Here is a 27809-nt window from a genome sequence, read left to right as displayed (position 1 = left end):
GTGGAACTCCCGCAGGCGTGCCTGCAGAGGGTCCGCTGGTCCCGCAGCTTCGGTGGACCTCCCACAGGCGTGCCTGCAGAGGGTCCGCTGGTCCCGCAGCTTCGGTGGACCTCCCACAGGCGTGCCTGCAGAGGGTCCGCTGGTCCCGCAGCTTCGGTGGACCTCCTGCGAGGGTCCGCTGGTCCCACGGCTCCACCGAAGCCGCGGGACCAGCGGACCCTCCGAAGGCACGCCTGCGGGAGCTCCACCGGAGCCGCGGGACCAGCGGACCCTCCGAAGGCACGCCTGCGGGAGCTCCACCGGAGCCGCGGGACCAGCGGACCCTCCGAAGGCACGCCTGCGGGAGCTCCACCGGAGCCGCGGGACCAGCGGACCCTCCGCAGACATGCCACCAAAGGCTGCCTGCCTGCCGCCCTCCCGGCAACCGGCAGAGCGCCCCCCGCGGCATGCCCCCCAAGCACGCACTTGGCGTGCTGGGGCCTGGAGCCGCCCCTGGAGCGAGGCCTTAAGAGCCCAAGGGGACGTACTGCTTCTCGGGAGGCCGGGGCAGGACCTCCAGGGGTGTGTCGGCGCCCCGTGCAGCTGAACGAGCCCAGAAGAGCAGGTAGCGTAATCCCTCTGGAACGCTGCCTCAGGGAAGTGCAGGGAGGATATTGAAACCATGTTATCACTGCGATCTGGGACGGGCCGCGTCAGAGCCTGGGAGTGAGGGAAGGCGGCTGCAGGAAATGACAGCAGGAGAGAGGGATTTCAGCAGGGGATGTTGCCAGACCTCCTCTCAGCCCAAGAGATCCCAATGCACCTGCCAAGTTCAGAGCTGGTTGGAGGTCTGAGAGGAATCGCACCTGCTGATAGCAGCTCAGAATTTAGCCCTATACAGAGGGAAATAACTTCCCTGGCACTGAAATGCAGCCACCTCTGGGGTGGAACATGGCAGTTCTCCGTGATGGTTTGACGAGAGGTGGAGAGTGCCAGGGGGAGTTAGGGAGGCAGATGGACTTCACCAGGCTGACCACGGGGCAGGACCCCAATTCTGTGGTTGGCTGAAAGAGCAGGAGCGTGCCCTGTGCTCCCGGTAGCACAGCACCCCCAGGACTGTGCTGACTCTCTGGGAAGAGCGCTCCCTACTGAGACACCCGCTCTACTCCCCACCATAGCTGGATCTTCCTCTGTCCAAGTGCTGGGCCTTCCCAACCCGGCTTAGCTGCCGCTCCCTGACAGGACCACCCGAGCCCCTGGTGATAAGAGAGTCTAGGACCTGAGCGGCACAGCTGGAGAAGGACAAAGCTGCCCCGGATCCTCATTTCCTCGCTGCTATTCAAGCTTCCCTGAAAACCAGGCCCAGGGCAGACACCGACTAGCTCAGGCTGAGCTGTCCGCTTGTTAGGCGCCTGGGTGAGATCTGAGCCAGCGCCCGGCTCGTGGCATCTTGACACTGATGGGTTCTGGGTTCCCCGTAGTGTCCACAACCTCCAGCTGCTTCAGGGCCGCGAAGGCCTGGTCAGACACGCTGGCTGCCAGCAGGCGGTTGGATCTGAAAGAGCCACAGGTGAAAAACTTGGTTCTGTGCCGAGCAGAGGCCTCCTCAGACGGCATTTGTTGGCCGAATGCTCCAGGGAGATGGTACCCAGGGCCATCTCAGGTCACAGAGCAAGGACGAGACAGTCCCATTCTGCTGGGCTCCAGCCTGGCCCCCCCCCACCTTGTAAGTGTTGCTAAAGTGCGGGAGGGGGTATGGAGAGCAGCGATTGGGCTCGAGGTCACTCAGGCTACCTCTTGCGCTAACGCTAGCCATGTGGATGTTGTGACTCTGGGCAGACTCAGGCTGGCCACCCAAGACCTAGCCTGCCCAACCCAATGGGTTGCAGCTCGGGTGGCTAGCCGGAGCCGCCGCCCCTGCTCCCCACCGAAGCTAGTGTGAGTCTGTCTACCTGCACTGCAAGGCACGCGCCCAGCTGCAATGTAGACACACCTACAGCGAGCAAGGGGTCCTGACTCCCAGCACCCCTGCTCTGACCCCTTCACCTCACACCCCTCCCAGAACCAGGAACAGAGACCCCGGAATCCTGACGCCCAGCCCCCCTGCTCTGACCCCTTCACCCCACACTCCTCCCAGAACCAGGGACAGGGACCCCGGAATCCTGACTCCCAGCAGCCCCTGCTCTGACCCCTTCACCTCACACTCCTCCCAGAACCAGGGACAGAGACCCCGGAATCCTGACTCCCAGCAGTCCCTGCTCTGACCCCTTCACCCCACACCCCTCCCAGAACCAGGGACAGAGACCCTGGAATCCTGACTCCCAGCAGTCCCTGCTCTGACCCCTTCACCCCACACCCCTCCCAGAACCAGGAACAGAGACCCCGGAATCCTGACTCCCAGCAGCCCCTGCTCTGACCCCTTCACCTCACACCCCTCCCAGAACCAGGGACAGAGACCCCGGAATCCTGACTCCCAGCACCCCTGCTCTGACCCCTTCACCTCACACCCCTCCCAGAACCAGCGACAGGGTCCCTGGAATCCTGACGCCCAGCACCCCTGCTCTGACTCCTTCACCCCACACTCCTCCCAGAACCAGGGACAGAGACCCCGGAATCCTGACGCCCAGTACCCCCTGCTCTGACCCCTTCACCCCACACTCCTCCCAGAACCAGGGACAGGGACCCTGGAATCCAGACTCCCAGCAGCCCCTGCTCTGACCCCTTCACCCCACACCCCTCCCAGAACCAGGGACAGAGACCCCGGAATCCTGACTCCCAGCAGCCCCTGCTCTGACCCCTTCACCTCACACCCCTCCCAGAACCAGGGACAGAGACCCTGGAATCCTGACGCCCAGCAGCCCCTGCTCTGACCCCTTCACCCCACACTCCTCCCAGAACCAGGAACAGAGACCCTGGAATCCTGACTCCCAGCAGTCCCTGCTCTGACCCCTTCACCCCACACCCCTCCCAGAACCAGGAACAGAGACCCCGGAATCCTGACGCCCAGTACCCCCTGCTCTGACCCCTTCACCCCACACTCCTCCCAGAACCAGGGACAGGGACCCTGGAATCCAGACTCCCAGCAGCCCCTGCTCTGACCCCTTCACCCCACACCCCTCCCAGAACCAGGGACAGGGACCCTGGAATCCTGACTCCCAGCAGCCCCTGCTCTGACCCCTTCACCCCACACTCTTCCCAGAACCAGGGACAGGGACCCTGGAATCCAGACTCCCAGCAGCCCCTGCTCTGACCCCTTCACCCCACACCCCTCCCAGAACCAGGGACAGGGACCCTGGAATCCTGATGCCCAGCCCCCCTGCTCTGACCCCTTCACCCCACACTCCTACCAGAACCAGGGACAGAGACCCCGGAATCCTGACTCCCAGCAGCCCCTGTTCTGACCCATTCACCCCACACTCCTCCCAGAACCAGGGACAGAGACCCCGGAATCCTGACTCCCAGCACCCCCTGCTCTGACCCCTTCACCCCACACTCCTCCCAGAACCAGGGACAGAGACCCCGGAATCCTGACTCCCAGCACCCCCTGCTCTGACCCCTTCACCTCACACCCCTCCTAGAACCAGGGACAGAGACCCCGGAATCCTGACTCCCAGCAGCCCCTGCTCTGACCCCTTCACCTCACACCCCTCCCAGAACCAGGGACAGGGACCCTGGAATCCTGACTCCCAGCCCCCCTGCTCTGACCCCTTCACCCCACACTCCTCCCAGAACCAGGGACAGGGACCCTGGAATCCTGACGCCCAGCCCCCCTGCTCTGATCCCTTCACCCCACACTCCTCCCAGAACCAGGGTCAGGGACCCTGGAATCCTGACTCCCAGCAGCCCCTGCTCCGACCCCTTCACCCCACACTCCTCCCAGAACCAGGGACAGGGACCCTGGAATCCTGACGCCCAGCCCCCCTGCTCTGACCTCTTCACCCCACACTCCTCCCAGAACCAGGGACAGGGACCCTGGAATCCTGATGCCCAGCCCCCTTGCTCTGACCCCTTCACCCCACACTCCTCCCAGAACCAGGGACAGGGACCCTGGAATCCTGACGCCCAGCCCTCCTGCTCTGACCCCTTCACCCCACACCCCTCCCAGAACCAGGAACAGAGACCCCGGAATCCTGACGCCCAGTACCCCCTGCTCTGACCCCTTCACCCCACACTCCTCCCAGAACCAGGGACAGGGACCCTGGAATCCAGACTCCCAGCAGCCCCTGCTCTGACCCCTTCACCCCACACCCCTCCCAGAACCAGGGACAGGGACCCTGGAATCCTGACTCCCAGCAGCCCCTGCTCTGACCCCTTCACCCCACACTCTTCCCAGAACCAGGGACAGGGACCCTGGAATCCAGACTCCCAGCAGCCCCTGCTCTGACCCCTTCACCCCACACCCCTCCCAGAACCAGGGACAGGGACCCTGGAATCCTGACGCCCAGCCCCCCTGCTCTGATCCCTTCACCCCACACTCCTCCCAGAACCAGGGACAGAGACCCCGGAATCCTGACTCCCAGCAGCCCCTGTTCTGACCCATTCACCCCACACTCCTCCCAGAACCAGGGACAGAGACCCCGGAATCCTGACTCCCAGCACCCCCTGCTCTGACCCCTTCACCCCACACTCCTCCCAGAACCAGGGACAGAGACCCCGGAATCCTGACTCCCAGCACCCCCTGCTCTGACCCCTTCACCCCACACTCCTCCCAAAACCAGGAACTGAGACCCCGGAATCCTGACGCCCAGCCCCCCTGCTCTGACCCCTTCACCCCACACTCCTCCCAGAACTAGGGACAGGGACCCTGGAATCCTGACTCCCAGCCCCCCTGCTCTGACCCCTTCACCCCACACTCCTCCCAGAACCAGGGACAGGGACCCTGGAATCCTGACGCCCAGCCCCCCTGCTCTGACCCCTTCACCCCACACTCCTCCCAGAACTAGGGACAGGGACCCTGGAATCCTGACTCCCAGCCCCCCTGCTCTGACCCCTTCACCCCACACTCCTCCCAGAACCAGGGACAGCGACCCTGGAATCCTGACTCCCAGCACCCCCTGCTCTGACCCCTTCACCCCACACCCCTCCCAGAACCAGGAACAGAGACCCCGGAATCCTGACTCCCAGCAGCCCCTGCTCTGACCCCTTCACCTCACACCCCTCCCAGAACCAGGGACAGGGACCCCGGAATCCTGACGCCCAGCCCCCCTGCTCTGACCCCTTCACCCCACACTCCTCCCAGAACCAGGGACAGGGACCCTGGAATCCTGACGCCCAGCCCCCCTGCTCTGACCCCTTCACCCCACACTCCTCCCAGAACCAGGGTCAGGGACCCTGGAATCCTGACTCCCAGCAGCCCCTGCTCCGACCCCTTCACCCCACACTCCTCCCAGAACCAGGGACAGGGACCCTGGAATCCTGACGCCCAGCCCCCCTGCTCTGACCTCTTCACCCCACACTCCTCCCAGAACCAGGGACAGGGACCCTGGAATCCTGATGCCCAGCCCCCTTGCTCTGACCCCTTCACCCCACACTCCTCCCAGAACCAGGGACAGGGACCCTGGAATCCTGACGCCCAGCCCCCCTGCTCTGACCCCTTCACCCCACACTCCTCCCAGAACCAGGGTCAGGGACCCTGGAATCCTGACTCCCAGCAGCCCCTGCTCCGACCCCTTCACCCCACACTCCTCCCAGAACCAGGGACAGGGACCCTGGAATCCTGACGCCCAGCCCCCCTGCTCTGACCTCTTCACCCCACACTCCTCCCAGAACCAGGGACAGGGACCCTGGAATCCTGATGCCCAGCCCCCTTGCTCTGACCCCTTCACCCCACACTCCTCCCAGAACCAGGGACAGGGACCCTGGAATCCTGACGCCCAGCCCTCCTGCTCTGACCCCTTCACCCCACACCCCTCCCAGAACCAGGAACAGAGACCCCGGAATCCTGACGCCCAGTACCCCCTGCTCTGACCCCTTCACCCCACACTCCTCCCAGAACCAGGGACAGGGACCCTGGAATCCAGACTCCCAGCAGCCCCTGCTCTGACCCCTTCACCCCACACCCCTCCCAGAACCAGGGACAGGGACCCTGGAATCCTGACTCCCAGCAGCCCCTGCTCTGACCCCTTCACCCCACACTCCTCCCAGAACCAGGGACAGGGACCCTGGAATCCAGACTCCCAGCAGCCCCTGCTCTGACCCCTTCACCCCACACCCCTCCCAGAACCAGGGACAGGGACCCTGGAATCCTGACTCCCAGCCCCCCTGCTCTGATCCCTTCACCCCACACTCCTCCCAGAACCAGGGACAGAGACCCCGGAATCCTGACTCCCAGCAGCCCCTGCTCTGACCCCTTCACCCCACACTCCTCCCAGAACCAGGGACAGGGACCCCGGAATCCTGACTCCCAGCACCCCCTGCTCTGACCCCTTCACCCCACACTCCTCCCAGAACCAGGGACAGAGACCCCGGAATCCTGACTCCCAGCACCCCCTGCTCTGACCCCTTCACCCCACACTCCACCCAAAACCAGGACATGAGACCCCGGAATCCTGACGCCCAGCCCCCCTGCTCTGACCCCTTCACCCCACACTCCTCCCAGAACTAGGGACAGGGACCCTGGAATCCTGACTCCCAGCCCCCCTGCTCTGACCCCTTCACCCCACACTCCTCCCAGAACCAGGGACAGGGACCCTGGAATCCTGACGCCCAGCCCCCCTGCTCTGACCCCTTCACCCCACACTCCTCCCAGAACTAGGGACAGGGACCCTGGAATCCTGACTCCCAGCCCCCCTGCTCTGACCCCTTCACCCCACACTCCTCCCAGAACCAGGGACAGGGACCCTGGAATCCTGACTCCCAGCACCCCCTGCTCTGACCCCTTCACCCCACACCCCTCCCAGAACCAGGAACAGAGACCCCGGAATCCTGACTCCCAGCAGCCCCTGCTCTGACCCCTTCACCCCACACCCCTCCCAGAACCAGGGACAGGGACCCCGGAATCCTGACGCCCAGCCCCCCTGCTCTGACCCCTTCACCCCACACTCCTCCCAGAACCAGGGACAGGGACCCTGGAATCCTGACGCCCAGCCCCCCTGCTCTGACCCCTTCACCCCACACTCCTCCCAGAACCAGGGTCAGGGACCCTGGAATCCTGACTCCCAGCAGCCCCTGCTCCGACCCCTTCACCCCACACTCCTCCCAGAACCAGGGACAGGGACCCTGGAATCCTGACGCCCAGCCCCCCTGCTCTGACCTCTTCACCCCACACACCACCCAGAACCAGGGACAGGGACCCAGGAATCCTGACTGCCCAGCCCCCCTTGCTCTGACCCCTTCACCCCACACTCCTCCCAGAACCAGGGACAGAGACCCCGGAATCCTGACTCCCAGCACCCCCTGCTCTGACCCCTTCACCTCACACTCCTCCCAGAACCAGCGACAGGGACCCTGGAATCCTGACTCCCAGCACCCCTGCTCTGACCCCTTCACCCCACACTCCTCCCAGAACCAGGGACAGAGACCCTGGAATCCTGACTCCCAGCACCCCCTGCTCTGACCCCTTCACCCCACACCCCTCCCAGAACCAGGGACAGAGACCCTGGAATCCTGACGCCCAGCCCCCCTGCTCTGACCCCTTCACCTCACACACCTCCCAGAACCAGGGACAGAGACCTGGAATCCTGACGCCCAGCCTCCCTGCTCTGTCCCCACCTTTCGGAAAGGTCGGCGGGAAAGCCAGTCAGCAGGACGGCAGGGCAGGAGCCTGCCTGTGCTCCCGGCACTAACCTCCCTGCTCTGGCTGTTACCTGAGGACGATGGCTCGGATGTCGGGGACGGTGTGGAAGGCTTCGGCCCCAATGACAGCAATGCGGTTGTGCTGGAGATACAGGTACTCGAGGGACTCTGGCAAGTCCGGGGGGATGTAGGACAACTCGTTGTTGCTGAGATCCAGGAGCTGGGGAGCAGGAGGGACAGGGTTACCCAGGCCAACAGCAGAGTTCTCAACAGCTTCTTGGATTCACTCTACGCCGCTAACCGCCGGTAACACCCTGCCAGGCCTGACTCTTCTAGACAAGGTTCTTGCAGGGCAGGCGGGTCGGGGACTTGATCACAGCCTTCGAATCCCTACACTGGGAAAAGGGAGAAAACTCAAACCACGTCTCCATTCAGCATGTAGTTAGCCTGTGGAACTCCCTGCCACATGAAGTCAATGAGGCTGCGAACAGAGTCAGACTCGAAGAGGGGCTGGATGTTTGTATGGATGACAAGGAGATCTGGAGTTAGAATGGTTCTGGAAGGGAGATTAAACCTCATGGTTTTAAGCCAATCTCTGACTATTAGGAGACCTTCATGGGGAGCTGAGTATCCCTGTGGGAGTTCCTGAACCTTGAGCTGAGATATCTAATGGTGGGGCTCTCAGAGACAGAATAAGGGGGTACTTGGCCATTGGTCTTGATCCTGTCTGACACTGGTCTTTCACCTAGCAATGAAGGTACAAGGGGTCAGGAGTTCTGGTGCCTCATCTCTAATCACTGAGCCACATCCCCTCTCAGAGCCGGGATAGAACCCAGGAGTCCTGGCTCCAAGTCCCCACCCCTCCAAACACTCTACCCCACTCCCCTCTTAGAACCAGGACAGAACCCAGGAGTCCTGGCTCCAAGCCCCCGCCCCTCCAACCACTCTACCCCACTCCCCTCTTAGAACCAGGACAGAACCCAGGAGTCCTGGCTCCAAGCCCCCGCCCCTCCAACCACTCTACCCCACTCCCCTCTTAGAACCAGGACAGAACCCAGGAGTCCTGGCTCCCAGCCCCGCCCTCCAACCACTCTACCCCACTCCCCTCCCAGAGCCGGGACAGAATCCAGGAGTCCTGGCTCCCAGCCCCCCCCCAACCACTCTACCCCACCCCCCTCCCAGAGCCGGGATAGAACCCAGGAGTTCTGGCTCCCAGCCCCCCCCAACCACTCTACCCCATTCCTCTCCCAGAGCCGGGATAGAACCCAGGAGTCCTGGCTCCCAGCCCCCCCTCTCCAACCACTCTACCTCACCCGCCTCCCAGAGCCGGGACAGAACCCAGGAGTCCTGGCTCCCAGCCCCCCCCAACCACTCTACCCCATTCCTCTCCCAGAGCCGGGACAGAACCCAGGAGTCCTGGCTCCCAGCCCCCGCCTTCCAACCACTCTACCCCACTCCCCTCCCAGAACTGGGATAGAACCCAGGAGTCCTGGCTCCCAGCCCCCTGCTCTAACCACTCACCCCCACTGCCCTCTCTGCTTACATCATTAGGGCAATCGTCCCCCTCCCTCACCCGGAGCCCCTGCAGCTCCTGCCACGTGCCAGGGGTGATGGAGCCGATGCGCAGCCTGTTGTGGGCCAGGTGCAGCTCCTTGAGGCCGGTCAGGTTGGCCAGCAGCTCAGGCGAGAGGGAGTTGATCTGGTTCTTGTGCAGCCTGAGCACCTGGAGGCTGGGCGGCAGGCCGGCGGGCAGGAGGGTGAGCTGGTTGCCCGACAGATCCAGGCTCTCGAGCCGGCGCAGTTTGCGGAAGGCCAGCCGGTGGATCTTGGCACTGTACAGGCGGTTGTAGCTCAGGTTGAGCTCGGCCAGCAGGTAGGTGTTGGCGAAGTCCTGCAGGCCGATGTGAGTGATCTGGTTGTGCAGGATCATGAGGGAGCGCACCCGGCGGGGCAGCCCCGGGGGCACCCGCTCCAGCAGGTTGTTGTAGAGGTGCAGGGTGTGCAGGTTGCGTAGCTTGAGGAAGGCGTCGGGGTGGACGCTAGCGGCCGTCAGGCGGTTGTTCTGCAGTAGCAGGTACTGCAGGCCGCGCACCCGGCTCAGGCTGTCCCGTGGCAGCGAGTCGATGCGGTTCTTGCCCAGGTGCAGAATCACGATGTTCGGGGGGAAGCCAGCTGGGATCTCGCTCAGGTTGTTGTTAGACAGATCCAGGTACTCCAGGCTCTTCAGCTTGCTGCAGAGGAGAAGGGGAATGGGGTGCTGGCTTGGGGTGAGCAGCTCGTGCCGTAGCCTCCTGCTCTACTGGACCCAGGAGTCCTGATGCTCTGGTCCCCGTCCCCTCCCCGCTCTAACCACTAGACCCCGCTCTCTTCCCCAAGCTGGAAATAGAACCCAGGATTCCTGACTCCCAGCCCCACTGGCTAGAACCACTAGACCCCCCTCCCTGCCCAGAAGTCCCATGTCCTCCCCTCTAACCACTCTGCAGCTCCCTCCCTCAGTCTCACCTGAAGGTGGAAGGGTCCATGCCCTTGTTGGACAGGTTGTTGTTCTGCAGGTAGAGCTCTCGGAGCTTCCAGTGGCTGCTCAGCGCCCCCCTGGGGATCCGGGCGATGCGGTTGTTCTGCAGGGACGGGAGGTCGCGGCCACTAGAGACGCTCCCGAGCCTGCCTCAGACACCGTCAGCAGGCCTGGGGGGGGAGACTGCCCTCGATACGGTACCAAGGTAACCACTAGGCCACCCAGCCCAGCTGCCATCTGAATGGCAGAACTAGGGCACAGAGAGGCGATGGGCTTGCCCAAGGTCCCAGAGTGAGTCAAAGGCCACGCTGAGACTAGAACCCAGGAGTCCTGGCTCCCAGCCCCCTGCTTTAACCACTGGACCCCACTCCCCTCCCAGAGCTGGAAACGGAACCCAGGAGTCCTGGCTCCCAGCCCCCTGCTCTAACCACTGGACCCCACTCCCCTCCCAGAGCTGGAAACGGAACCCAGGAGTCCTGGCTCCCAGCCCCCTGCTCTAACCACTGGACCCCACTCCCCTCCCAGAGCAGGAAACAGAACCCAAGAATCCTGGCTCCCAGCCCCCTGCTCTAACCACTGGCCTACACCTCCTCTCTCCATATCAAAGGCAAAGCGCTGTGGGGCTTTGGGATGTGTTATGCCTCAGGGATCCAGGCCAACCACAAAGCACCCGCAGAGGCAGATCCCCTGCCCCGCCCGGCCCCCGGTCATGAGCCCAAGCCCTGCCCCACCTGTAAGTGGAGCCGGACGAGCGCAGGGGGCAGGTTCTGGGGCAGGTAGCTGAGCTGGTTGCTGGAGAGGATCATGGTGCTGACAGCGTCGGAGCCGTTGAAGGCGTCATAGGGGAGCCCGGTGTTGGTCAGCTGGTTGTTGTGAAGATACACGGACCTGCATGGAGGAGAGGGAAGCAAAACAGAGCTGACACCAGAGGCTCTGGGGTAGGGTAATGCCCCTGTCCTGCATTACCCTACAGGGCAGAGCGCCCCCTAGTGAGCCCTCCAACACTGCAGCACAGCGCCCCCTAGCGCCATGCTGGGGTGAGCACTGACTGCAGGGGGAGAGCCCCCCCAATGAACCCCCATCCCGCTCCCTGCAGCACAGCGCCCCCTAGTGTCATGCTGGGCTGAGCACTGACTGCAGGGGGAGAGCCCCCCCCCGAGTGAACCCCCATCCCGCTCCCTGCAGCACAGCACCCCCTAGTGCCATGCTGGGCTGAGCACTGACTGCAGGGGGAGAGCCCCCCCAGTGAACCCCCATCCCACTCCCTGCAGCACAGCGCCCCCTAGGGCCATGCTGGGCTGAGCACTGACTGCAGGGGGAGAGCCCCCCCCAGTGAACCCCCATCCCGCTCCCTGCAGCACAGCGCCCCCTAGTGTCATGCTGGGCTGAGCACTGACTGCAGGGGGAGAGCCCCCCCCAGTGAACCCCCATCCCGCTCCCTGCAGCACAGCGCCCCCTAGTGCCATGCTGGGCTGAGCACTGACTGCAGGGGGAGAGCCCCCCCCAGTGAACCCCCATCCCGCTCCCTGCAGCACAGCGCCCCCTAATGTCATGCTGGGCTGAGCACTGACTGCAGGGGGAGAGCCCCCCCCGATGAACCCCCATCCCGCTCCCTGCAGCACAGCGCCCCCTAGTGCCATGCTGGGCTGAGCACTGACTGCAGGAGGAGAGCCCCCCCCCCAGTGAACCCCCATCCCGCTCCCTGCAGCACAGCGCCCCCTAGTGCCATGCTGGGCTGAGCACTGACTGCAGGGGGAGAGCCCCCCCCCAGTGAACCCCCATCCCGCTCCCTGCAGCACAGCGCCCCCTAGTGCCATGCTGGGCTGAGCACTGATTGCAGGGGGAGAGCCCCCCCCAAGTGAACCCCCATCCTGCTCCCTGCAGCACAGCGCCCCCTAGTGCCATGCTGGGCTGAGCACTGACTGCAGGGGGAGAGCCCCCCCCAGTGAACCCCCATCCCGCTCCCTGCAGCACAGCGCCCCCTAGTGCCATGCTGGGCTGAGCACTGATTGCAGGGGGAGAGCCCCTCTCGATGAACCCCCATCCCGCTCCCTGCAGCACAGCGCCCCCTAGCACTGTACTGGGACACTGAGGTCAACACAGAGGGGAGAGCGCCCCCTACTGAGCTCCCTACCCAGCTTGAAGAAGAGGCCCATACTAATCAGGCCCAGAGCTTGGCTTAGCCAGTCCAACCCACTGAGATGACCAAACAACCCACAGCGGCAGGCCCCGCCCGTCGGACCCCCGCATGCCGAGGCAGGAGGCCTGGATGGCAGCTCTACCTGAGGTGGGCTTTCTGCCCAAAGGTGAGCGGGTAGACTTCGGTGAGCAGGTTAGCAGCCAGGTCCACTATGCGCACTGTGCTGGGGAGGATCTGCGGTGCTACCGTGAGCTGGGAAAACACCAAAGGGGAACAGGCCGATTCTAGCAGAGCAGTGTGGCCCCGGATCTACCCGCTGCCGCCAGATGGCCTGGCCAGGCTTTATACAGGGATTGCTTCACTGGTCAGTGGCATGCAGCCACCTCTGCGGTCAGAGGCAGGGTGACCAGATGTCCTGATTTTATAGGACAGTGCCGATATTTGGGGCTTTTTCTTATATAGGCTCCTACTACCCCCCACCCCCTCCCGATTTTTTCACACTTGCTGTCTGGTCCCCCTAGTCAGAGGCAGCAGCTGTTTATAGAGGGATTGCTCAACATCTGGTCTGGGGTAGAAGACAGCAGCTGTTTAACGGTGCCCAGGGCCACCACACAAAGGTTTAGGACAGGAAGTGGAGAGGAATCCTCTCTCCAGTGAGCACAGCAGCAGGAGGTGAGGAAGACAGAATGGAATCACACCAGGGTTACCACAGACACTTGGGGGAAATGTGTCAGCATCTCTAATGACCACGTGGGACCCATCTCCTCTGAAAGACAGCAGCTCATGGTGCCCCTGAGTGCCATGCTGGGCCCCGGGGTCAGCACAACTCAGAGGGAGCGCGGCGCCCCCTAGTGCTGCACTGACTCAAGGGACAGCACCGCCTACCGAGTCCACCAATCTGCTCCCTGCAGCACAGCGCCCCCTAGCGCCACATGACGGAGTCACCCATACCACCCCCTGCAGCACCCTTGGCTTCCCCTGGAGGTCCCATCCCACCGGCAACCACACTCAGCGTGGTTTAGCTTGTGAAATCCCTCTCTCCCACACACACGTGCAGAGCCCCCTCCAGCTAGCTGGGCGCAAACTCCTGGCACCATCCCTGCTGGCTAAAGCCCTGCCGCCCCCAGGTCAGAGGACAGCCGTGCGCACACCTTGTTGTTGGCCAGGTAGATGTACTGCAGCGAGTCCAGGGACTCAAAGGCTTCATCCGGGAGGCCTAGAAAGCAGCAGAGAGAAGAGCAGAGATTGCCTAGTCCCTGCGCAGAAGGGAGGCCAGTACGTGAACCTGCTCCATCCAGCTAGTGAACTCAGACCCTGCCTCCCTCCCTGAAAGGCCCTGTGGCTGCTTCCACTCACCCACAGAGCTACGCATCCTGTAACTGGTATCCAGCTACCCAGAATGCTTTGCATCCAGCTTCCCATCATGCTTTTCTATAACAGTCCCAAAAAACTTCCCAGGCTGCTGAAATGCAGCTGCCTCTGGGGCGGAGCATGGCAGCTGTTTACACAACACTGCATAGGGATCGTTTATCCAGCACTGAAATGCAGCTGCCTCTGGGGTAGGAACCAGCAGCTGTTTAACAGCATGTGACAAGGCTGCACAAGAATTTAGAAGTGGGCATGGAGGAAATTCCTGTATCCAGCTGAAACTGCAGGACAGAGGGACGGCCTGCAAGTGCATCCTTCTGGGATTCAAGGAGAGGAGGATAAAGGGATGATGAACTCTGATACCGGACCGTGGGGATCTCTCTTCTATAGGAGGCCAGAAGAGCTCTCCCTTGACACGCACACACACGCTCAGGTCATGCTGGCAGGGCCCCTGCCCATTGCACCCCTCCCTTCGATGGCGTCCCAGCCCCTGCCCGCGACGGCTCCCTCACCATCGGAGATGATGTGGTTGTTGTGCAGGTTGAGGGTTTTCAGGCTGGTCAGCTTGGCCAGCTCGTCGTAGGGCAGCTCCCGCAGCTGGTTATTCTGCAGAAGGAGACCCGCTCACCTCAGTCCCTGGGCAAGTGGGAGGCGTTTGCCCAGGGCCGGGGGGCAGCAGTGAGAGAGAGACGGAGGGTGGAGAGTCAGGGAAGGGCTGCTCTGGGCTCTGGAAGGGATTCCACTGAGGTACCACATCCAACGGTCCCCGGCTGCTCCCTGACCCCGGGGCACCGCGTCCAATGGCCCCCGGCTACTCCCTGACCCCTGGGACATCGCGTCCAACAGGCCTCAGCTGTCCGCTGACCCCTGGGGCACCGCGTCCAACAGCCCCCAGCTGTCCGCTGACCCCTAGAGCACCGCGTCCAACAGCCCCCAGCTGTCCGCTGACCCCTGGAGCACCGCGTCCAATGGCCAACGGCTGCTCCCTGACCCCCGGGGCACTGCGTCCAATGGCCCCTAGCTGCTCCCTGACCCCTGGGGCACCATGTCGAATGGCCCCCGGCTGCTTCCTGACCCCCGGGGCACTGCATCCAATGGCCTGGCTGCTCCCTGACCCCTGGGGCACCGCGTCCAACGGCCCCTGGCTGCCCTCTGACACTCGGGGCACCGCGTCCAACGGCCCCTGGCTGCCCTCTGACCCCCGGGACACCGCGTCCAACGGTCCACGGTTACTCCCTGACCCCCAGGGCACCGCGTCCAATGGCCCCCGGCTGTCCTCTGACCCCTGGGGCACCGTGTTCAACAGTCCCCGGCTGCCCTCTGACCCCTGGGGCACCGCATCCAGCAGTCCCCAGCTGCCCTCTGACCCCTGGGGCACCGCATCCAACAGTCCCCGGCTGCCCTCTGACCCCTGGGGCACCGCATCCAGCAGCCCCCGGCTGTCCTCTGACCCCTGGGGCACCGCGTCCAGCAGCCCCCGGCTGTCCTCTGACCCCTGGAGCACTGCGTCCAGCAGCCCCCAGCTGTCCTCTGAGCCCTGGGGCACTGCGTCCAGCAGCCCCCAGCTGTCCTCTGAGCCCTGGGGCACTGCGTCCAGCAACCCCCGGCTGTCCTCTGACCCCTGGAGCACTGCATCCAACGGCCCCCAACTGCCCTCTGACCCCAGAGCACCATGTCCAACAGCCCCTGGCCGCTCCCTGACCCCTGGGGCACCGTGTCCAACAGCCCCTGGCTGCCCTCTGACCCCTGGGTTGCTTTTAAACCTTCCTCGGTAACTGGGATCTGGCCCTGGCTGGGCTCCTGGGTTTGCTGGGGACCAGAGACAGTTACCTGCAGAGAAAGATGCTGGACAGCTCTAGAGACGTTGCTGGGGAAGACGTGCAGGTCGAGCCCACCGCACTCCACTGTCTCCTCTGAGGGGCAGGTGCAGTTGGCCGGGCAGCCTGGGGTGTTCTTCGGGGGCAGGGGCCCCACGCCAAGGCGGGGAGATGGTGGGGCGTCCTTGTCATCCTGGCTCCTGACCAGGCAGAAGGAGGGGATCTTCACAAAGAGGACCAGGAGACAGCCGCAGCTCAGCCGCTGGGGAGAGGGGGAGAGGGTCTGGTGAATTCTGGAGCAAACTGAACTATCTGTACGCTACAGGCCTGCGGAGAGGGGAGCCCAAGGGCTCCTTCTAACCCAGGCCTGGCGCTGCTCAGCCCCATCAATGCAGGCTCTGTCTCCAGAGCACCAGCCACTGCTGCGGGAGGATGAAGGGCCCCAGTGAGCAGAGCCCGCTGGGGATCCAGGTAGGTCGGTTTACAGAGCACTTGGCAGCTCTGAAATGCCTTAGTTGTTGTTTTAGCCAGCCTGGCAGCCGATCAGCTCCCCCCAGCCGCACAGGCCGACGTTTCACCACCTCAGCACGGCAGCTAAAGTGTGTGTGCACGGGTGTGTGCGTCTGTAAATTAACACATCAGCGCCTGGCACAACGGGGCCCTGATCTCGGTCTGGGGCTGCAGTCTGGGGTGGAGCTGGGGATGAGGGCTTTGAGGTGCAGGAGGGGGCTCCGGGCTTGGGGAGGCTCAGGGCAGGGGGTTGGGGCGCAGACTTACCTTGGGTGGCTCCCGGGCGGCGGTGCTGCAGAGGCAAGGCAGGCCGCCTGCCTGTCCTGGGGCACTGCTCTGCGCCCTGGAAGTGGCCAGCAGATCCGGCTCCTAGGCAGGGGCGGCGGGGGGGCAGGAGCTTCACGGTGGAGTGCGGAGCTGGTGCATGGGGCAGGGGCAGCGCGCAGAGCCCCATGCCCCACCCCACACACACCCCTAGGAGCCGGACCTGCTGGCCGCTTCTGGGGTGGGAGCAGTGCCCCAGGACAGGTAGGGACTAGCCTGCCTTGCCTCCGCACCCCACCAACCGGACTTTAAACGGCCCAGCTGGCAGTGCCGACCGGAGCCGCCAGGGTCCCTTTTCAACTGGATGTTCCAGTCGAAAACCGGACACCTGGTCACCCTAACTATAATACAAAAAAACCCCACTCTCCTGCTGCCTGTTTTGTTCCCTGGCCACATGCTTTTTCGGAAGCAAGATGTACATTTCTGGAACGACAGAGACACACTACAGGGCTCCCACAAGCTCTGTTCGGTATCCCAGGGAGTGATTTACCCCCAGATGGGACAGAGCCCCGGAAAACGGCCTGGAGGGAATGGCCCTGCAGGGCTAGCTGGGCTCCGATAGATCCCCCACAGAACAGGTGCTGCCTGGACACACTCCTGTCCTGTCCCACCAGAGCAGGATCTGTTCAGTCTTCAGCTTCTCTGCTGAGGCTGCCAAAATGGACCCAACTGTGACTTCGTTAGAAATTGGCCGGGACTGGGGGAGTTGCTCCTGTCCCCTTTGGGAGTCAAGTGTGAAATGCGCAGGCAGGATCCCAGCCCAGATCCCAGCTGGGAGACAGGTCAAAAGCTGCCAGCCTGACAGGCAGTAAATGGCCCCTTGTTGATAGCTCCAACAAACCGGCCGTGAAGAAGGAGCCCTGCTCTGACTGGGGGGACGGGGGTTGTATCTGCAGGGCAAGGCTAAGGCGCATTGATTGCAGGGTCTGAGGACATTTGCCTTAATGCCAGGCCCCTGCTGTACTCACTAGACCCCACTCCCCTCCAAGAGCGGAGAATCGGCCCTGGGGTCGAAAGTTGGATCTCCCCTGGGCCTTGCCTGGGGAATCCCCTTGGACACAGCCCCACCAGCGAGAGCACTAGCAGCTGAACCACTGTGTCATGAACCCTGCTCAGAGCAGGTGGGGGGCCAGGCCAGCGGGAGACTGTCCCCCAAAGGATGGGCTGAATCCCTCCTAAGATTTCCCCCTTTTGGCCAGTGCCAATGCAGCTAAGCGGGTTTGGGAGATCTCCCTCTTCCAGCTCAGAGTGGGATGGCCCCCAGCTGCCCTCTTGAGTCACCCGCCTCTCCCCAGCCCAAGCAGGCGTCACCGGAGCCTCGTCGCCCACAAGCCTGAACTCCGCGGGGTCCCCAAAAACATCGGAGCCAAAGCTCTCCCTCACCATAGCCAGGTCCCGGCTGCGAGTCTCCCAGGCTCCACTCTGCAGAGTCTTCTCAGGATCTTTAATTGAAGCCAGACCGGCGCAGGGCTCTTGATTCCCTCTGCTCCGTCTTTTCCTCCGAAATAAAGATCGTCCTCACATAGTCCCCACAGGAACAGTCGCGTTCCACACACCCCCCCACGCTTGCCTCCCAGAGCACTGGAAAAGGAAACAGAGAAAGCAACCTGCCAGGAGCTGTCACGCTGCCTGGGCGTGAACTGGAGCCGGGACGCTGTGTCTTCGCTTGCTGTTGTCTTCACGTCTGATCAAAGCCAAGGGAGGGAGGTGGGATGGGGGGAGATTCGGGCTGTGGGCAAGTAGGGGGGCTCTGTGTCTGCTGCAATTGGGGTTGCATAATGGGGCTGGCAGAGGTCCTGAAGGAATGTTTGGAAGGGATCACGTTTACTAAGTCTGGTATTCCAACCATGTACAGAGGCAGATAGGACTCTGGGGAAACATAACTGTTGCTGTTTGTTTTTCCTAAGTGCGGTCGGAACCGCCATGTTCTGCCCCCGCCCTGATCCTGTGTTGCTGCGCACTCAATCGCTAAGCTGCCCTCCACGCAGGCTGGCTTGGTATTAGCACTGCCACATAACCTGGGGGAAACTGAGGCATAATGAGCTGACATGACTTGCCCAAAGTCACCCAGAGCACTGGAAAGAAGTCAGGAGTTCTTCCTCAAAATCCCTCACTAGACCCCACTCCCACCCCAGAGCTGGGAACAGAACCCAGAAGTCCTGGCTCCCAGCCTCACCTCCTCTAACCATTAGATGCCACTCCCATCCCAGATGTGGGAACAGAACCCAAGAGTCCTAGCCCCTAGCCCCCCTGCTTTAACCACTAGATCCGAGTTCCATCCTAGAGCTAGCAATAGATCCCAGGAGTCCTGACTCTCAGTCTTCCTGCTGTAAGTACTGGACTAACATTTCCCCCACCCCAAGCAGAGACCAGCCCCCACCCCAGGAATCTTAAGCCCCCAGATCATGCCCACTAGACCACAAGCCTCTGATCTCTGGGCTCTGCTCCCACTAGGGACCCCAGATTTCTCCCACTAACCAATGGGAGGTGGGAATTCCCAGATTCCCCTCTTCCCGGCTGCTCACTCCTTGATGCTGACTTATCCAGGGGCAGAGCCCGGGGGGCCAGCAAGGGGATGTTGCCTGAGTCCCATATGGGGTAACATTTCTGGCTCCCGATGGGCCGTGAAGAATGTAATTTGTCCGGCCTCAAAGACCTCCCTGGGAATCGCAGTGTTTGTGCTTCAGAGTCAGTGGTAATGGCCAATTACTGTAACTGAAATACTTGTCACCCAGCCAGCTGTAAGCCGCTACACAGTTGCTTCAGCAGGCTGGGTGCAAATTCAAGAGATCACAGGGGCTTTCTCCGAGCCCGTCTGGACAAGCCCCATGGGCTCTACAGGGAGCAGGGGCTGACTCCCTGGATTGGCTCCCAAACCATCCCCCACCCCAGGATTGCCCCCCAGCGTAGATTCAAGGCAGCTATTTCTCTGGGCCCATCCATCCCAGAGAAGGATGAACTCCACTCTGGTTCCCATTCTCAGTGCTGCTACTGGCCCCACTGCTCCAAACCCTCCATAACTCATGCCCCTTACGCAGATGTCATGACGGGAGGTGGGGCCAAGCCTCTGTCCGGGCTTCTGTCTCTTCTAGCGCCGGAAGGACAGCTCACCCGCAGCCAGCCCTACATGCTGCTCTAGGCAAAGACAGGGATTAGCACCCCTTAACCCAGATGGCTTGCTGCTTCCATCTCCCCCCAATCTCCCTTTGTCTGTGTCATTCCCCCTCGCCTGTAGGGGCCCCCTGGTTTCTGCTCGTATGTCTGTAGCTGGTGCTTAGAGATTTAAAAACACGCCCCCAGAATTCTTTGCACCTCCTGCAGAGTTAGCACTTCAGAAGTACTGAGACAGCTGCCACAAAGGATTCTGGGACACTGAAGTGCCACTACTGCTAAGGATTCTGGGGCACTGAGGTACCTCTGCAGCAAAAGCCTTAAACCGAATCAACACCGTCATGTTTCTGAACACCCTCTAGTGGTAGCTCTCTTAGTACAGGAAATGTCTGTTGGGCTACTCTACCTGGAGTCCCCTCCCGTCCGGGGTAACATGCACAGCTCCACAACACACATGCAATATTGCCAACCCCAACCGGTCAAATGCCAGGAGATGTTTGAGCTCTTTTCCTTTGCCTTTTTGAGCTGTACAAGGGTCGTGTTTCCAGGCTTTCCTCTGCCCGGGCCCCTACCTTCGACAGGAAGAATCGAAGAGAATACCACCAGCAGTGGTCTGCTGCCACCACTGATAATAAGAAATGTAGGGTAGTGGTGGTTGGGGACTCTCTGCTGAGGGGGACGGAGACACCCATCTGTCGCCCTGACCGTTCATCCCGGGAGGTATGCTGCCTGCCAGGGGCCCGTATCCGAGATGTTACAGAGGCATTGTTGAGGATTATCCGGCCTTCTGACTACTACCCCATGCTACTCATCCATGTGGGCACAAATGATACTGCGAGGTGTGACACTGAGCAGATCAAGAGTGACTACAGGGCTCTGGGAGTACGGGTTAAGGAGTTTGGAGCGCAGGTGGTATTCTCTTCGATTCTTCCTGTCGAAGGTAGGGGCCCGGGCAGAGACAGATGCATCGTGGAGGTGAATGCCTGGCTGCGAAGATGGTGTCGCCAGGAGGGCTTTGGCTTCCTCGACCACGGGATGCTATTCGAGGAAGGACTTCTAGGAACAGATGGCGTTCACCTTTCGAAGAGGGGAAAGGCCTTATTTGCGCACAGACTGGCTAACCTAGTAAGGAGGGCTTTAAACTAGGTTCGACGGGGACAGGTGAGCAAACACCACAGGTAAGTGGGGAACAAGACCTGGGAGATGGGTCGGAAACAGGAGGGAACATGGGCTATAATGGCAGAGAGAAAGGAGGGTCAGGGCAAAGCTGGGAGGCAAGATGAAACCAGTATCTTAGATGCCTATATACAAATGCAAGAAGTATGGGTAATAAGCAGGAAGAACTGGAAGTGCTAATAAATAAACACAACTATGACATTGTTGGCATTACTGAAACTTGGTGGGATAATACACACGACTGGAATGTTGGTGTGGATGGGTATAGTTTGCTCAGGAAGGATAGACAGGGGAAAAAGGGAGGAGGTGTTGCCTTATATATTAAAAATGTACACACTTGGACTGAGGTGGAGATGGACATAGGAGATGGAAGTGTTGAGAGTCTCTGGGTTAGGCTAAAAGGGGTAAAAAACACGGGTGATGTCGTGCTGGGAGTCTACTACAGGCTACCTAATCAGGTGGAAGAGGTGGATGAGGCTTTTTTCAAAGAACTAACAAAATCATCCAAAGCCCAAGATTTGGTGGTGATGAGGGACTTCAACTATCCAGATATATGTTGGGAAAATAACACCGTGGGGCACAGACTATCCAATAAGTTCCTGGACTGCATTGCAGACAACTTTTTATTTCAGAAAGTTAAAAAAGCTACTAGGGGGGAAGCTGTTCTAGACTTGATTTTAACAAATAGGGAGGAACTCGTTGAGAATTTGAAAGTAGAAGGAAGCTTGGGTGAAAGTGATCATGAAATCATAGAGTTTGCAATTCTAAGGAAGGGAAGAAGGGAGTACAGCAAAATAGAGACAATGGATTTCAGGAAGGCGGATTTTGGTAAGCTCAGAGAGCTGATAGGTAAGGTCCCATGGGAATCAAGACTGAGGGGAAAAACAACTGAGGAGAGTTGGCAGTTTTTCAAAGGGACGCTATTAAGGGCCCAAAAGCAAGCTATTCCGATGGTTAGGAAAGATAGAAAATGTGGCAAAAGACCACCTTGGCTTAACCACGAGATCTTGCGTGACCTACAAAATAAAAAGGCGTCATATAAAAAATGGAAACTAGGTCAGATTACCAAGGACGAATATAGGCAAATAACACAGGAATGCAGGGCAAGATTAGAAAGGCAAAGGCACAAAATGAGCTCAAACTAGCTATGGGAATAAAGGGAAACAAGAAGACTTTTTATCAATACATTAGAAGCAAGAGGAAGACCAAGGACAGGGTAGGCCCACTGCTCAGTGAGGAGGGGGAAACAGTAACGGGAGACTTGGAAATGGCAGAGATGCTTAATGACTTCTTTGTTTTGGTCTTCACTGAGAAGTCTGAAGGAATGTCTAGTATAGTGAATGCTTATGGGAAGAGAGTAGGTTTAGAAGATAAAATTAAAAAAGAGCAAGTAAAAAATCACTTAGAAAAGTTAGATGCCTGCAAGTCACCAGGGCCTGATGAAATGCATCCTAGAATACTCAAGGAGCTAATAGAGGAGGTATCTGAGCCTCTAGCTATTATCTTTGGGAAATCATGGGAGACGGGGGAGATTCCAGAAGACTGGAAAAGGGCAAATATAGTGCCCATCTATAAAAAGGGAAATAAAAAGAACCCAGGAAACTACAGACTAGTTAGTTTAACTTCTGTGCCAGGGAAGATAATGGAGCAAGTAATTAAAGAAATCATCTGCAAACACTTGGAAGGTGGTAAGGTGATAGGGAATAGCCAGCATGGATTTCTAAAGAACAAATTGTGTCAAACTAATCTGATAGCATTCTTTGATAGGATAACGAGCCTTGTGGATAAGGGAGAAGCGGTGGATGTGATATACCTAGACTTAGTAAGGCATTTGATACGGTCTCGCATGATATTCTTATAGATAAACTAAGAAAGTACAATTTAGATGGGGCTACTATAAGGTGGGTGCATAACTGGCTGGATAACCGTACTCAGAGAGTAGTTGTTAATGGCTCCCAATCCTGCTGGAAAGGTATAACAAGTGGGGTTCCGCAGGGGTCTGTTTTGGGACCGGCTCTGTTCAATATCTTCATCAACGATTTAGATGTTGGCATAGAAAGTACGCTTATTAAGTTTGCAGACGATACCAAACTGGGAGGGATTACAACTGCTTTGGAGGACAGGGTCAAAATTCAAAATGATCTGGACAAATTGGAGAAATGGTCTGAGGTAAACAGGATGAAGTTCAATAAAGATAAATGCAAAGTGCTCCACTTAGGAAGGAACAATCAGTTTCACGCATACAGAATGGGAGGAGACAGTCTAGGAAGGAGTATGGCAGAAAGAGATCTAGGGGTCATAGTAGACCACAAGCTTAATATGAGTCAACAGTGTGATACTGTTGCAAAAAAAGCAAACGTCATTCTGGGATGCATTAACAGGTGTGTTGTAAACAAGACACGAGAAGTCATTCTTCTGCTTTACTCTGCGCTGGTCAGGCCTCAGCTGGAGTATTGTGTCCAGTTCTGGGCACCGCTTTTCAAGAAAGATGTGGAGAAATTGGAGAGGGTCCAGAGAAGAGCAATAAGAATGATTAAAGGTCTTGAGAACATGACCTATGAAGGAAAGCTGAAACAATTGGGTTTGTTTAGTTTGGAAAAGAGAAGACTGAGAGGGGACATGATAGCAGTTTTCAGGTATCTAAAAGGGTGTCATCAGGAGGAGGGAGAAAACTTGTTCACCTTAGCCTCCAATGATAGAACAAGAAGCAATGGGCTTAAACTGCAGCAAGGGAGGTTTAGGTTGGACATTAGGAAAAAGTTCCTAACTGTCAGAGTAGTTAAACACTGGAATAAATTGCCTAGGGAAGTTGTGGAATCTCTATCTCTGGAGATATTTAAGAGTAGGTTAGATAAATGTCTATTAGGGATGGTCTAGACAGTATTTGGTCCTGCCGTGAGGGCAGAGGACTGGACTCGATGACCTCTCGAGGTCCCTTCCAGTCCTAGAATCTATGAGTCTATGAGAATGGGAAAGCTTTTAAAAAAGAAAAGCCAAGATTCTCACATAATAACATGACTCCAAGAGCTAGAGCTTTAAGAAAACCACCACATATCACAAGACTGGGCAAGGCTGCATGTGGCTGAGTGTGCCTTTGCCCTGGGCTTGTTCTCATAAACCATCCTTGGCCCAGTCATCTAAGAAGGCAGCATGGCCCAGTGGCTAGGGCCCTGGACAGAGACTCAGGATACTGGGTTCTATTCTTGGCTCTGTCCTGTTGGGGGCACCAGACAGGCACTTCACCTCTCTGTACCTCTGTTTCCCCATCTGTGATGTGGGGATGATGATACCTCATTTAAAGCTGCTTCGAGAAGGGGCAGATGAATTGTGCTACCTGAGAATGAAGTGTCAGACTCAATCCCATTTCAGCTCAACCCCTCACATTTCAGCTTCAATTCTTTCATTCCCTGCAAACTGAAATCCAAGGAGGATGCTAGAATATGCTCCAGCCACTGCCAAAAGCAAATCATTAAGAAGCTTTAGCTGTGTTTTAAGAAACCCCAAGCTCTCCTTTCAATGCCACACACTTCCTATAATCACAGACACTCAAGACCAAGCCAGGTCACTGGAAAGCACTGACGCTGTTAAAGCCATGGGACCAGATTTCCAATACCACCATGTAGTACAACAAAGAACCCCACCATCCTTAAAGCAAAACTGAGGAGTACCAAAACTCCTTACAAGGTCAGAGTCATCCTTGGCTCCTAACTGGCAATGCCCAATTTCTTTAAATCTGATTTACTTTCATGCCCTTTGTGTACTTTGCAATTTGCTCCTCAGGAGGTTCATCAGTGAAACCGATGTGTACGTCGTTTTTCTGTCGAGGACAGGAAGGAACTATGGATTTGCTATATCCAATCTGACCATCTGTCCAGTTAGGCCTCTGCCCAGCTTCTTAGAGTACCCGTTCAGAGCATTGCCCCATGTGATTCAGTACACCTGCTTTCCTAGTGCATTGGATCAACATCTACCCACTCTAACATCTAGGGTGACCAGACAGCAAGTGTGAAAAATTGGGATGGGGTGGGGGGTAATAGGAGCCTATATAGAAAAAGACCCAGAAATCAGGACTGGCCCTATAAAATTGGGACGTCTGGTCACCCTACTAATATCTCAGCTCCTGCTGCACAGGTTTCATTCAGGTTAAGTGACTTTATTGGCAAAAGTTCTGCGGCTGACAAAATGATTGTGGCAGCGCACACTCCCGCATGGGTGCTGGCACCTTGAGGCCACACACGGTGTCAGCGTGGATGGGCAAAAAGGTGTTGAATTGGGTAGGCAACCCAGCACCCTGTGTGTCCCACCTGCAAGCGTGCTGCCTTGTGGGGCATTTTTAGGCTGCATGGTGGGATATCCGTACATATCTCAGGGAACTATGGGAATTTGGGGCGAAAGGCCCACAACTCCCTCTGTCCCGTCCCATAATCTACCGCCCGTGGGCATCATCTTTGAACACGCTGTTGCAAATCCAGATGGACTTTTGAAAATGGAATTTCGCTTCCTTAGTCACTTAGGCACTATAAAAATTTTGACCCCTAAACCAAAACGCCGTTTAGTCCCATATCCCTGACACCTGCTGCCCTGGATCAGACCAGGAGCACTGGTCCACCAGCCTCCTTTCACCACTGGGACTTTACAGATGTCACTCTGCTGCATATAATGAATGAGGAGAGACCTCAGAGTCTCTGCTCCAAAATCACCCCATTGCCAACTTGAACTATAGGCGACTCTCCATTAGCCAGGAACAATATATAGCCTATGACCCACAACTGAGCAGTTTTACATTGATAGCCCATGGCCACTTCTTTGTAGGAATACAGGTGTTTAAAAAACAACACCCTTCCTGAGCCCTGCAGCAATCAGATGATGCCTTGTAGCATGACAGTGGATTAACACTTACCTTGCCTTACATTACTAACAATGCTATAATGGTAACAAGATTCCCAAGCCCCTGTTTTAAAAGTATTTCTGGTATTTGACTGGCTGACCTTTGGAAGCTATGTTAAAAGCCTATTTATAGGTCCAGGCTCCAGCCTGGCTTGGCTGGCTCAAGGCCGGGATAGAACTGTAAACATATTTTTCTGGCTTTTCTTTTCCAATTCCCACATTCTGACCATTTGCCAGTGTATTAAGAGTCCTGCCAGCTTCTGAGTCAGACAGGGAATGGAGCCATGACTCTGCCTCTGTCCTGCAGCCTGTGATCAGGCCCCAACTATTTCAACATGAGAAGCTTCTGCGCTGGCTGGGGATCTGGGGAACGGGGTATTCCCCCCTTGCTGATCCTCTATTCTCCTGGCAGGTGAATTTCAATGCCAAGGCTGAGCCGAGATCTGAAATGCCTCCTTGTGCCAAATGAGATGAATTTGATCCTAAGGATTTATAGTGATAAAGATGTCTTGTGGCAAAAGGCCAGAACTTGGAGTCAGGACTCCTGGCTCTGGGAGGAAAGTGTACTGCAGTGGTCAGATCAGGGGTTTGGAAGCCAAGATATCTGGGTAGAAGGCAGGATTGAGAGTGAGGATTCTTGGGTGCTACTTTTGGCTATGGGAGAAGCCTAATGGTGATAGCACAGGGAGTTTGTCTCTATCGCAGGCACTGGAAGGCAGTCTTGCCTAGTGGTTAGTCCGAAGCGCTGCGCTACATCCCAGGCTCTGTGACCTTGGCCAATTCACTTTCCTTCTCTGTGTCACTGTTTCCCCTCTATGAGATAAAAGGGATTAATCATACTGACCTACCTCCCAGGAGTGTTGTGAAGCTCAATCCATTAATGTTGGCAAATTGCTTGAATGAGCTGGATGGAAGATGCAGGAGATGGTCAGAATATTATTAAAATCCCAACATTGATCAGAAGGGGGAAGTTCTCAGCTCGTTTTCTGACTGATTCCTTCAATGTGCTTCATAAATAAGTCACTGATCATTTACTTAAGTCATGCATAAATGATGATGGTGGATGCTGCACATCACAAGCCTTCTAGGATTGTACAAGGGATGGGTGACCCATTGTTTATGCCAATGGCTTCAGACCTCGTTTTCATGCCACATGCAGATGATTTCACATGATGTTCAGTTGAGACAAGATGACACTGGGCTGAAGCAATGACATTTTTAGGCACTTAGATGATTTCCTCGTGGTCTTTTTGGTGGTGCTCATCACCAGAGTGAGCGCAGCACAGAGCTGAAGGAATTTATCTTCAGAACTCCCCTGGGACATAAATCAAGTCTGGATGTCTTTCTAAAGGAGATGCTCAAACTCAGACAGAAGTGTTGGGCTTGATTCAGGAATCACCGGGTAAGATTCTCTGGTCTGTTTTATGCCAGAAGACGGATCAGCGGATCAAAATGGGGCTTGATTCAGGAATCACCGGGTAAGATTCTCTGGTCTGTTTTATGCCAGAAGACGGATCAGCGGATCAAAATGGGGCTTGATTCAGGAATCACCGGGTAAGATTCTCTGGTCTGTTTTATGCCAGAAGACGGATCAGCGGATCAACATGGTCTTTCGGCCCCAGCATCCAGGAATCTCCCTCGTTATGGAGCGGGGGATGTTTTTGCGCAGCCTGATGATGTTTCAGTGCAGGGCAATGGCACAATTTGGTTGGGATGTACCGGCGGTGTCACGCACTGGACACAGTGCCGTCTGGCTGGCACTGGGGTGCACCACCCTTGGGCATGTGGCTGTTCCTGCCCCTGGGCTCCACCACCACCTGTCACAACGTGCTTTGCTTGGCAGCCCAGCTGAGCAAGGTGGGACCATTTCGCGGCCCCCCTGCTGCCCCACTGGGCGCCACGTTATTGGCTGTGGCCCCACTGGGCGCTACAAGGCCGCTGTCCCCACCGCGGGATGCCTGGGCCTCATGCACCTCGAGGACACAGAGACCCTGTTGCCATGACAACGGCCCAGCACCCGCTACTCCTCAGGCACCACTTAGACGCCCCGCTCCGAAGACCCCCTGCGCCGCCTGCCAGCCCGGGAGGCGGGCCCTAGCTGATAGCTCTTCTCCATAGCAACCAAATGGGATAGAAACTGACAGGAGTTAGCCACCAACCGGGCAAGGCGGACTGATGGGGCGGGGCGCGGAGGCGAATTATGATTGGTGCGTATGCTCTGCAAGCGTGGAATGCCTATGATTGACAG

General features: G+C 58.2%; 1 protein-coding gene across 3 annotated transcripts; it reads right to left on the bottom strand.

Moving 5' to 3' along the window:
• Positions 1–426: 426 nt before the first annotated feature.
• On the bottom strand, positions 427–27639 carry PODNL1 (podocan like 1). Of its 3 annotated transcripts, none has more exons than XM_030545858.1 (11): positions 26406–27639; positions 17771–17968; positions 15567–15815; positions 14249–14342; positions 13520–13584; positions 12511–12620; positions 10960–11116; positions 10216–10331; positions 9287–9944; positions 7785–7933; positions 427–1534 (listed from the first exon to the last, which is right to left on the bottom strand). In XM_030545858.1, the coding sequence occupies exons 2-11, from the start codon at positions 17771–17773 to the stop codon at positions 1384–1386; spliced, it is 1752 nt and encodes a 583-aa protein (XP_030401718.1). In that variant the 5' UTR covers positions 17774–17968; positions 26406–27639; the 3' UTR covers positions 427–1383. The 3 variants fall into 3 exon arrangements, with proteins under 3 accessions (XP_030401718.1, XP_030401717.1, XP_030401719.1); XM_030545857.1 differs by having other exon boundaries at positions 26410–27639; XM_030545859.1 differs by lacking the exon at positions 26406–27639 and having other exon boundaries at positions 17771–18056.
• Between the last annotated feature and the right edge of the window lie 170 nt (positions 27640–27809).

Source organism: Gopherus evgoodei, unplaced genomic scaffold (assembly GCF_007399415.2).
Source record: "Gopherus evgoodei ecotype Sinaloan lineage unplaced genomic scaffold, rGopEvg1_v1.p scaffold_40_arrow_ctg1, whole genome shotgun sequence".
Lineage (NCBI taxonomy): Eukaryota > Metazoa > Chordata > Testudines > Testudinidae > Gopherus > Gopherus evgoodei.
The sequence above is the reverse complement of the archived record's forward strand: the minus strand, read 5'-3'. Positions and strand labels throughout refer to the sequence as shown.

Coding starts and splice junctions, on each gene's coding strand:
- PODNL1 (XM_030545858.1), bottom strand. Junction 10,332..10,959: donor TCGTCCGGCTCCACTTACAG/GTGGGGCAGGGC, acceptor CCGTCCCTGCAG/AACAACCGCATCGCCCGGAT. Junction 1,535..7,784: donor ATCCGAGCCATCGTCCTCAG/GTAACAGCCAGA, acceptor TGGCTCTTTCAG/ATCCAACCGCCTGCTGGCAG.